This window comes from Propithecus coquereli, unplaced genomic scaffold (assembly GCF_000956105.1).
Source record: "Propithecus coquereli isolate 6110/MARCELLA unplaced genomic scaffold, Pcoq_1.0 Scaffold560, whole genome shotgun sequence".
In the NCBI taxonomy this organism is placed as follows: domain Eukaryota; kingdom Metazoa; phylum Chordata; class Mammalia; order Primates; family Indriidae; genus Propithecus; species Propithecus coquereli.
Window position 1 is genome coordinate 761,868 of NW_012151508.1, and position 12,191 is coordinate 774,058.

The 12,191-nt window shown below is 44.3% G+C and overlaps 1 protein-coding gene across 1 annotated transcript in view; it reads right to left on the bottom strand.

Moving 5' to 3' along the window:
* Nucleotides 1–12,191, bottom strand: part of ATP9B (ATPase, class II, type 9B) — a 244,986-nt gene that overhangs the window by 96,071 nt on the left and 136,724 nt on the right. Inside the window, exon 12 of the mRNA XM_012657822.1 lies at nucleotides 9,808–9,968. Within this exon, the coding sequence (XP_012513276.1) occupies nucleotides 9,808–9,968 (161 nt within the window). The remainder of the gene's footprint in view (nucleotides 1–9,807; nucleotides 9,969–12,191) is intronic.

Sequence of the window (12,191 nt, forward strand, 5' to 3'; positions counted from 1 at the left end):
CACAGATTTTGATAAGTTGTATCCTTTATCATTTAGTTTAAAAAATAAAAAACCTCACATATTTCAAAATAAAACAACAATGCTTAAAGGCTGTTGAACAGCCCATGCAACAAAAATAACTTTATGATAGATAAAAAAATAAACATTTTATTAATTATACATTTTTTTAAAGCCAAAATAGCGATTATTTCAAATGAAATAAAAGGAATTGTGATAAAAAAGAGACAGAGCACTTCTGGACTACATTCTATTTCTCAACCAGGGTGACAGTTAATGGGTGTTTATTTTATAAAAATGAATTAATGTGTATTTTCTGTTTCATGCACTTATACTTTTGTGTATCTCTGCTACATTTCACAATAGAAATGTTAAAATACTTTTTGGGAAATATTTTAGTAACTAAAATTATGATATAAATGATTAAAGTTTATTTTCACAAAACAAAAGCGCTACTATATTCTGGCTACTGTACATTAATCTCTGAACCTCTGCCACATTATTAAAAGAAGTTTTAAGTTACTCTGAAGTTGGTCTAGCCTAACATTTAGCAACTAATATGTGAAATGGTAAGAGTCACTTATAAAAGTGAATGACAAAATAACAATATTTCGTAAAAGTGAAATGAAGATGAACAGTTTATAGACTCAGTAAACACGTGAGGCACATTTTGCGTGTGTTACACCAAAGCTGCCACACAACCGCGTTCCAGAGGACACTGAGCGTTGACACTAAGGACAGAAATGGGACAGATAATGAACTACAAGTCAAAAATGTATTTTTCTGACCCAATATAAAAACTGGCAATATAATTCATGCTATAAGTAATAATAGGTTTACAGAGAAAAAATACAAAAGGAAACGTCTTAAGCATATACACCAACTTAACTCTGAGACGCAGTTAAACTACTAGTGTTGAGTGTGAGACAGTTTGCAACAAAACTGGACGCCGAGCATTCATGTGTGGATCACTATTATGTGCCACTGAAGAGGGATCTAATACGGTTTTATAAAAACAAGAGTAATCTGTTTTTATTCCTCTAACACTTCTAATGCCCTTAAAATCTGGAAAAGATGCTTCGTCATAGAAATTTCTCATGTTGTTTCCCCACATTATCTTAGAGACCTCATAATTTTCTGAGTTCAAAAGAGTTGACCAGAAAAGGGACCACTTCAGCCCAAATTACTCCTGAACCATGCGTGTTATTCTCTCGCATTCTCTCCATTCCTTAGCACTGTCTTCACAATTAGAAGCCACAAAGTTTGGAGCTTTATATAAAACTAGGGAAGAAAGTTCATAAATTAACCATGGCCAGTAACTAAAAATTTAATAACATAAAGACATATTATAGAAAAAATGTTTTGTAAAACAAAGTTTTTAGGAACTGGTTTTTGGCTTCTGTGGAGAGGACTTTGTGTGTTGGGAGGAGAATAATTTCTTTCTGTGGAGAAGGGCAGGGAAGAGCGGTGAGACCACCACTCTGAGCAGAAAGCTGGAAACTGGATCCGGGACCCCAGGGCCAGGAGCGCAGCATCTGAGTGAGGACATGGTGTGTACGTGGCACGGACTCACGTAATTCCTGAGCTGAATGGCTGAGCGCAGCGCCATTCCAGAGGCACACACTCAGATGCAGGGAGAAGGAAACAGCGCGTGCTATACTATCTGCCACGGGTTCAGCAGGCGTGAGGCTTAACAGCCTGTTAGAAAATGAGAAATTAACAAGACACATCCTCTCATAACACTTAACCAACAACAGGCAGAGAGAAACACTCCTACATATCGATAAGCTTAACACGAAAACAGCAGCTACAGAGCACTGCGGCATCCAGCCTTCCTTACTGTATGTTGGGAAGAGCAAACAACAGAGCGTTTTGTTAAAATGTCTGTGTGTGGCATATCAGTTTCCTGGGGCTGTTAACTAGGTGGCTTAAAGCAACAGAATTTTATCTTCTCACAGTTCTGGAAGCCAGAGGGTTGGTCTGTTCCACCTCTCCCTGACCTCCTGGCGGCTGCCACAGCCCGTGGTGCACTTCCCTTGTACACGTCCCCCGACCTCTGGCTTTGCCTCACCGCCTGTAAGGACACTTGCCATCGGGCTCGGGGCCCACTCTAACTCAGGTGATCTTATCTTGAGATCCCTGTGACTCTTTTCCCAAGTAAGGCGACATTCACAGGTTTCAGGTGGGCATATGTTTTGGGGGCCATCACTGAACCTGCTACAGTCTGTCCCACCCGCAGAATACATTCGCCCCTTCCCAATATCCCAAAGATCTCAACCTAGTATAGTGTCAATGCTAAGTCTAAAATCTCATCTAAATATCGTCAGCTCAAAAGTCCCAAATCTCAACATCTAACCATCTAGGTCAGGCATGGTGACACATGACCTACCCTGGGAAAATTTCTTTCCACCTACGCACTAGCGAAACTAGAGAACAAGTCACCTGTTTCCAGAGCACAGTGGTTGGATGAAGACATGTATTTCCATCCCAAATGGAGGAAGCTGGAAGGGATACGGGATCACTCATCCCAAGCAAGTGTGAAGTCCAGCAGGGCAGAGTCCGTCTAGCTCTGAGAAATCATCTGGGTCGCCAGCTCTGCCCGAGGGCATCCTCCCTCCTTCCTGGAGGAGCATGTGCAGCTGCTTCCTGCCTGCGGGGCTTTGGGAGCCCGCAGGCCTCTCCCATTTTGTCCTGTCTTGTTCCTTGCAGTCTACGCTGGCTAATAAACATTCTCAAAACCTCTGTGGGTCTCCTGTGTAGGTCACAGGAATCCAACCATTAGACGACAGGCCCCTCCCAGATCTCTGCTGGATAACCCACCTCTGCATTCACGCCCCTCAGCTCTCTCTTTACGCCTTCTCTGCAGCGCCTGGTTTCCAAACCCTGAATCTCCCAATAACAGCTTTTTTTTTTTGCAATCTGGATAGGTTCCAAATTTCCCAACCATCAAGACCTGAATATCACATCTAAGTCTAAAGAAGCTGAAAACACTCTTTTTACCAACCATTCTACCCAGAAAATGAGGCCTTACTAAACTTATTTGGTAGATTAGCAAAAACCTATAAAATGTCACAAAAAGAGTACCTAATCTGAAAATAACTTGATAAAGCTCCTAAAAATTTTCCTTCAATAAAATTTCAGGAAAGTTCATTTCTGTTAGGTCATTAAATACGAAGTGTCCAATTTCGAATCAAAAGTGTAGTTATTATATCTCAAACAAGAAGCAGTACAATTAATCAAAGTATGCACCTAAACTACCAACACAGTTTTGCCATCTTAACAGGAGCTTCTTCATGCCAGCAGCAAAGAAGCCTGGAGAGCGAGTAACAATGAAATTTCCAAAGGCGTTTTCCACAGCTTGCTGAGAACTGAATATTTTTCCCTGCAAGAAGTGGTCCCAAGCCTGGAAGAAGTGGGAATCACTTGGTGCAAGGTCTGGTGAATGGTGGATGACAGAGAATTTCCAAGCTCAGCTGCTGTAGTTTGAGCAGTGTTGTTTGTGTGACATGTGGTGGAATGTTGTCTTGCAAGAGGACTGGCCTCTCTCTACTGACCAGTCTCGGCTGCTTAATCACAAGCATCCTCATCATTTCATCCAGCTAGTTGCAGGAGACATCTGCTGTAATCGATTGACTGGGTTTCATGAAGCTGTAGTGGATAATACCAGTGCTGGACCACCGAATGGACACCATTAGCTTTTTGTGATGAGTATTTCATTTTGGACTGTGTTTTAGCACTTCATCTTTATCCAACCATTGTGCCGAATGCTTGTGATTGTCAAAAAGAATCCATTTTTCACCACACATAACAATACGGTACAGAAATCGTTCGTGTTTATGTCATGACAACAAAGAAAGGCAAGCTTCAAGACGATGTCTCTTCTGATTCTTGTTTAATTCATGCAGAACCATCTACCCAGCTTCTTTACCTTGACCATTTGTTTCAAATGGTCCAATATTGTTGGGATAGTAATCTCAAACCTTGCTGCTAATTCACGTGTAGGCTGAGATGGATTCGCTTCCACTACAGCTTTCAACTCACCTGAGATCTTGGTCTCAGGTCACCCACATGGCTCATTTTTAAGATGAAAAGCACCAGAATGGAACTTCTCGAACCATCGAGGTACTATGCGTTCAGTAGCCACATCCTTCCCAAAGATTTTGTTGATGTTTTGAGCTGCCGCATTGCATTGGTTCCACGACAGAGCTCACATTTGAAAACAACATGAATTTTTAACTTATCTATAGTTTCACAAAAATTGCTCTAAAAAATTTTGAAAGATAATCACAAGCCAAACCATGGATTTGAAAAGAAATGAGAATGTACCTTTACAATAAAAATGAAACAAGAAGTGCCAAAGTGAAAAGTCAGAGATATCAATTGTCAGACTCGGGACTTAAGGAAATCGAACATTTCATGCTTAATGACCTAAGCCATCCAGCGTCACTGCTGCTGCGCCTGTGTGCCTGACACTGCCGGTGTCCACGCTGGGTGTGCCCAGGGAGCAGGGCTCTCGGCAGAGAGAGTACTGGGCATCCTTCCGCCCTCTGCTCTGGGCATCTCACTGGCAAAGCCTCCCCAGACTCACTGACTTGCTGCCTGGTGTGGGCGTCTCCCCAGCCAGGTAAGCAGCCCTCAGCATTAGGGCTTTCACGGAAGGCACCATGTTTACAAAGGCTCTTGAGTGCTTCTCAGCAGGGACGCATTTATCACTTTGTCAAACACTGCGCCTCTATCAGCCATGTGGAGGCCTCACATAGGGGTCAAAACCTCTCTGACCAAACTGGTAAGACAGTGTTTGGATTATCAACTAGAATTTATACAGCACTTCAAAGTATATGGACAAAAGAGGCAATAAGGAAAGAGATAAGTAACTGCAAGTCCCTTACCTCAAGGAACTTTAAAAGTACTATAAAGAATTCTGATAATCGGTTTGTTTTCTGTTAGGAGAAATGCTCAGGATTTGGGGAACACACGTTCATTTTAGAATTACACAAGTAAAAGTTACATCTTGTAGTATTTTCCTTTGAAACACTATGTAGATTATATCAAGTAACTAAAAATAATGTATTCTATACAGAGAAATTTTTATAAAACACCTTAACTTTCTCAAATTTGAAAAGCCTTTTAAGAGTGTTAGAACAATAAAGGAAAAAGCACTTTACAGATTTGTGTACTTCGCAAAACAAAAATGAATTTTTGAAGTCTCATCCTTTATTAAATCTAAAAGCATATTTAAGCAAATACTAAAAGGTTTTATCTGCATTTAATGAATACTTTGCCAAAGGAAAACAATTTGCTTTAAGCACATGTAAACCCGAATCCCCTAAATCGGTGTCCTGTGCCATTTACGTCTTAGGGTTCTCATTCCTTCTGCTCAATCTGTGTAACTGCAGCTCAGACTAAAAACCAGGGTCAAGGATGACGTGAAGCAGGCGCGAGATATTGTGGGGAAAAACAGAGGTGCAGCTGTAACTCTGCCTAGTGAGTCTCTCCAAGCTTGACCCAACACGATAAACGTAAAATGGGTGGCTGAGAAAGGAGAGCGAGACAGACTAGCAAAAAAGCCCGTCATCTTCCTCATTTTGTAAGCAGACATTACGAAGAAAAAACACAGACCAAAGAAAGGGGGTGTGTGTGCGTCGGCACACGTGTGTGTATGTAAACATGCACGTCTGTGTCTACAAGCCTGCAGTGACATCCGAGAGGCTTTGCGGAAGTTATCTAGACAGAGCGAGATTACAGACGGTACTGATTTTCTTCTCTTGTTGTTAGGTATTTTCTTTCTTACTATAAATATGTATAACTACTGGATATGAAAGTAAAAATTAGTTCTAGTTCAAAAATGCTTACAAAATGTACCAACTTTCATATACTGTAATTAAATTTCCCTGTTAACCAGATAGAGGGAAACGGGCCAAGTCTCTTTATATTGTTGTAATATTTTACTGAAGAGAGAAATAACTGAGGTAGTCCACAGAAGTAAGGTATCTCACTAAAAAACTGCAATGAAAATCCCGATATTGTTGAGAGGTTTCTGTCAATGGAAGACCGAGAGCCCTACAGACCAGCAGGAGTACAGCTCCCCGGGCGTGCACGCTGCAGGACAGACGCAGTCTCGAAAGCGACACTCCAGAACTGAGAGAACCAATTAATGAGTGCAAAGAAGGAAAACTTGGCAATTCCTAGGAAAAGACGTGTTTACAGAGACGGGAGCTGGTGCCTCGTGCTGGCGGCGGGAGGCGCGCGCGGCCCGGCCCCTCCTCTCCCCACACGGGCCACCGTGTGGCGCGGCTCGGAGGGCGCCCGTCAGAGACGCCGCTTTCTCCCAAGGCCCACGAGGAAGAACAGTGTTCGCCACACAAACACGTCATCGGACTGGGACGTGCCCGTGTCGCCCAGCCGAGTCGGAACCAGGCCGGGGTGCCGGGCCGTCCGCCCACGGCGTCTCTTCTCGAGGCTGCCTGAACACAAAGCAGTGAGTCTGACGTGCACAGTAAGAATTGAATCTTCTAAGTCTCATTCCAAACGTGACCGCTGAGGTCATTCTTCCACAAATGAAATCCACGTTGCTCAGGATCCTCACTTCTCCTTGAGGAAGGACTGGCCACGGGCACGCAGACGACGCGGCAGGGGCGCCCGTCGCCGCTGGGCGGTGTCGAGAAGCCTGCGGCCCGGAGGCCGCTGCGAGCACCCACGACGGCGGGAAACGGGCGGCAGGACGCACGTCAAATGCCGACTGGAAAAAGCAGGCATGCAGACGGGAGTGGGGCGGTAATCAGTTAAAATATTTCCTTGGACTGTGTGAAAGGAATGTAAAGACAAAGCCTAACTTTAAACTTTATTAAAGAGTACATATTAAATATGGAAGATTTCTAGGGAAATCACAAGAACAGAAATGCAGGGTATTACTTCCAAATTAATAGAAAAAACATGGAATTTAAAAAGCTCACAAAGATGCGAGAAAAGAAAAATAAATATAGTAGTGGGACAAATCAAAAGCAAAAATAAGGCACCATAAATTAATGAAAATATGCCGTTAATCACAATAAATACTGTATTTCAGTAAATACTGTATTTCACAATAAATAAATAATCACAATAAATACTGTATTTCAGTAAATACTGTATTTGGGAAACGAGAGCGCCCGCTACATGCTGTCGATAGGAGATTTCCATTCTTCAGGAAGACAAGAGCAATTCTACACCTTTAAACACCTAAGAACACAGTCCCACAACATACAAAGGGGAGATGGGCAAATCCATCGCCATGGTGAGAAATGTACACACTCTCAGTAACCAAAGTTAAGGAGATTTAAAAAACAAAACCAGTAAGTATACAGATGATGTTAAAAATTGCAATAAACAAGATCGATCTAATGGACATCTATACACCATTCACTCAAGGGAATACATATATTTTTAAAGTACACATGGAATATTTATCAAATTGGCTACTTACCAATCCATAAAGCACAAAGCAGTAACACAAATAAAGTGTTACAAAGCTCTGGAAGCAATTTCTGGAAGAATCCCAAAAATGTTTTGTGTGTGAAGCTCTGATAAAATGAGTCCACAGCCCAATATGACCCAGAAGGCCGAATTTCAGAAGTGCCTATCAACATATTTTTTCCCCTTGGCTGACAGGTCCTCAAGACAGCACAAACATGCATGTCCACCCTTCCCTGCACCTGCAGTGTGGCCGCCAAGAGTGTGAGCACAGCTGTGGTTTCTGAGTGGGACCCACTGCAGCCTGCCTGGCCCGAGACAGGCGTTAACTAAGACAAGTAGGAGAAACGTCCTTCTCCTCACCACAAGTAAATGTGTTTCCTCCTCCACTGACACCTGACCTCGCCCACACTCTCACCTGACGCCAATGTGACGATAGGGAGATAAGGGTTGTGGGTGGTGGGGTGGGGAATGGGTGAAGGAGACTCTTGGTGGCCTCGCATGGAGGGGAGAGGACAGGTAGAGAGGAGGGAACAAGTGGAGGGGAGGGGACAGGTGGAGGGGAGGGGACAGGTGGAGGGGACCTGGAATAAAGCTGAGTCATTTTTGTTTGGGGTGAACGTATATAAACTGGGGACCACCTAAAGGACTGCCACATTGGAATGAGCAAATTCTCGCGTGGCTGTTAAATAAAATAGATACGTCACTTAACAGCTATGTTTTGTTTATGGCCACTTACCCACTGGGTCTTTTGGGGACAAAGATCATTCCCCAGAGTCTGTGTGTGGCAGGCAACACGCGCTTACAGAGAACCATGGTGCCTCCAAGCACGATGGGAACTTTGTAACAGGTCCACCCAACACGTGTCCAAAGAGTCCCTACCACACAGCACGTCCTCTGTTCTAGGCACTAGGACAACAGCAGACGGGCAAACAAGGCCCCGTTCTCACGGAGCTTCGTGAGAAGACAGGAACAGTCAATCGACAAGACAATTATCGATAGGGACCTGCGCAGAACTGAGAGGCTGATGTGACAGCAAGTGTCCGGTTGTTTCTCGGTCTGTACTGAGCAGGGAAGGCCTCTCTGAGGAGGGCTATTTGGGGTACAATCTGAGTGAAAAGAGGGGACTAACCCCAGGATGGCGAGGTGAAGGAGCCTGCGCACGGAGGGCACAGCTGAGGTGGGACGCGGGTGGAGTGCACGGCCAGCTGCTGGTTGGCGGAGAGAGGGGAGGCTGGGCTCCGCCAGGTAAGATCCCCGGGCGCGGTGAAGCCGCGGTCTCCAGGTCAGCATGAAGGAGCGAGGAGAGTCCCCCTCATGTGAGTCTAATGCCCACAGTACCAACAGCTGGCGCCGGCTTGCGCTCTCTGGGTAAGGCTGCCCCGCCAGCCACAGCACTGCAGACAGCAGCTCCCCAACGGAGCGCGAGTGGTCGGGGTGCACTGCAGGTGACTGCCTGGCGGGGACCACGTGCACAGATCCCCAAGGACAGACTGCAGCCCCAATTTCATGATGTAAGTAAACAAAAGAGACATCGCCCTTTGGAGACACTTTTAGAAAAAGCTGGTTTATAAACAAAGGCATGTCTTTCTCTTCAAAGCGGTCACATCGTTGAGCCTGAGCACCCTGTACTGTTTTATTCCATCCTGTGTCATAACAGATGGCATTTCCAGACTCATACCTCATCCATAATTCATTAGGGTTCAGTTGTTCACTCATATGAAAATTTTCGATCATATATATTAAGGATATCTTTTTAAAATAACATTTTCCAAATATTTTTAAATGGATTTGTGTATGTATTGTAAATATTAGTCTTTAAATTAAATAGGCTTCCAATATTAACTATTAATATTTATATTTATTGTTTATAACCCAAACTTCAGTTATGATATGGGTTATCATTTTGAAAAATAGTTCATATTAAAACACCACATTTCCAACATTTATCCAACCTGACAGATATATTAGAGTCTCTTTTAAAACCAGGTAACTTTACAACGTTGATGCCTGCACACAGAGCCAAGGGCACTGGAAATAAAAAAGTCTATGGCCAATAGATGAAGTTATTTTGCTGGATTCAGGTTTAGGTTTTACCAGAAAATATCTTCCAATTGTTGAAGATTTTATTATCAATATATTCATATAAGGAAAAGTGTCAGATCTTGAGATCATCCTATCAAAATTGATTATGTCTCCCCAAAACCATGTTTCTACACAAAGATTCCTCAAGATTCCTCAGAATTCCTAGCTCCTACCTCTTTAGCTTTGTTTGGATAATTTCTTTCACATTTAGAAAGATAAATTTCAATAAAAGCCTAGTCGATGAAACCAGACATTTGTTTTAATTTTTAAACCTACCTTATGGGAATGATGTAGGAAAAGAGAAGAAAGAACCGGAAAAGATTGCGATACCATGGGCCCACAAATCCTTGTAAGGTTACCATGACAACTGAGAGAACAACTAAAGCCAAAAATAGCGCCTTCGTCAGCTGATTGAGTTCAAGGTCCAACAGACCAACCTGAAAAAAAAACCCAAAAACCATAAAATTAATGCCTGTACAAACCAACCACAATGTCCTTAGTACTATAAATTAGAATACATGACAATGGCAACATAAGAAAAAATTTAAGGACTTTTCCTGTATTAGTCTTGATTATAATGAAATACAAGAATGTATTAACTTGTTTTTTCTGAAAAACCTCTTTACAGATTCAGACAGAATTTCTGGAAGTGAGCCACAAGCCCCAGCGTGTTTCCAGCAAGGCTGTGCTGACAAGACACGAGGCCAGGGTGGCGAGGCACGGCCCACGCCGACTGCTCTCTGGCACACACACGATGACAGGCCGGGAGGCGCATGCTGGAAGCCCGCGCGGTGCCCAGCCCGGAGATGGCGGTCCTTCGCGAGCGAGTGCGCATTTTCTGATTCTGATCACGTGCTGCGCAAGACCTTCGCCCATGACAGACGCTAAGTGTCTCTGCACAGCGCCCTCGGAGGGTTTCGTGCACCCAAGAACAGGGTGGTGTGAGTGTCAGCCCTGCCTACCAGGAGGCTGTCTAAGATAACTTCTTTTGATGAAGAAAAAAAGCAACAGTCAGCTTATAATGAAAACCTTTTTAATTTGCACAGATGCTACATGTTAGGCTTTCCCAGTAAGGCAGGCTGCACTCAAATTCATCCTGCAGATCATTTATGAGCTGAGCAAACTGCGAGGGGACATTATGTCCGTGAGAACTGGTTCATTTTTGTTGTCTTCTGTAAAAGCTCTTGGGAGAGTGAGAGCCCGTAACCCAACTGCCTCATTCGAGGAGTCAGGAGAACACAGCTCTTCCGAAGCACGCAAGTCCCACTCGAGCTCTAGGGAGCTCCGTGAACTGTTTCTCTGCTCAGTTGCATCGCGGAAAGCCCACGGTGCAGAACAGTGTGTTCGGGGGGCGGGCGGGGGCTGCAGATCCAGACACCCCCACAGCAGCTGGGATCCCGGATTGTAATCCAGGCTGCTCAAATGCTGACTGTGCCAGCTCAGCCTCAGCTTGCTCACTGAACAACTGGGATTTCAACAGTCTGTCCAGCAGGACTCTGGGGGTGAAACGGGGGAGCACAGTGCAGGAAGCACAGCAAGCGGAGTAATGAGCACAGCACGGTGGGCACAGCACAGTGAGCAGAGCAAGCGGGGTAATGAGCACAATGCAGTGACCACAGCACGGTGAGCACAGTACAGCGCAGGGAGCACGACCCCTGCGAGGCAGCAGGCCCCACACGCCTGCGCTGCTATTCTTACTGAAAGTGTGGGTTTAAGTCCAGTTTCCGTGTTGGTGACTGTGGGACTTTGGGGAACATCCTGAAACTCTCCTAGGCGCACTACCTGTCTGTGCAGGGTGCTATCACGTCACAGGGGCCTGGGAGGGCTCAGGAGACGTGGCTTGGTGTCCAGGGTGAGGCCACTGCCTTCAGCATGTGTTAACTGCTTATTTCTGAGTTATGTGACATTAACAGATGACTAAATCCTACCAGGTTAGTTATCTACCTGCCACCTGAATTTCTCCCGAATCTGGTACAGCTTTTGTAAAGGAGCACTTAAGGAAAACATGACTGCCAAAACCCTGATTAAAAAAAAGTCTGAGGCTTACTGAGCTAATAAATAACTTGGCTTATTTTGCAGAGCCTTTTGAAAGTTCATAACTTTGGCCAATAGAAACTTAACCTTTTCGCACAATTCTTATACTTAGTTTATATCTGGTTTTGATTAATTATTTGCTGCAAACTCTCATGAGATCATTAGAACCTGCCATCAGAAAGGAAAAATAAAACTTTGTCAGGAAGTCCATTAAGCGGAGCTGTGAAAAAAACTCAACTAATTAAACAAATTTAAATGTCTACTACATTTTGTACTAAACTCTAAGGTTATGGAAATGAGTTAATTCTGAGATTTTATTTACAAGAAACAGCCAACCTAGTAGGAGAAATAAGATGAACACCAGTGAGGCATGTTATCAGAGAAAATCATAAAAGGGAAAGTTTCTTTCCTAACCAGGCTCATGTCTAAGTCAGCGCTGCTGCTGTTCGCAGTCGAAAGCGTGGACAGCACACGGCACCGGGGACAAAGAGGACGGTCCCGAGTGCGGGCTCTGAGCCCAAACCCAGTGGAGCTGCAGGACGGGCGGGGCAGGGCCTCCCACGCTGTCCTGCTTCCTGCAACGTGCTCTCACTTGGCCACTTCCTTACGCGAACTCCTGAGAAAAT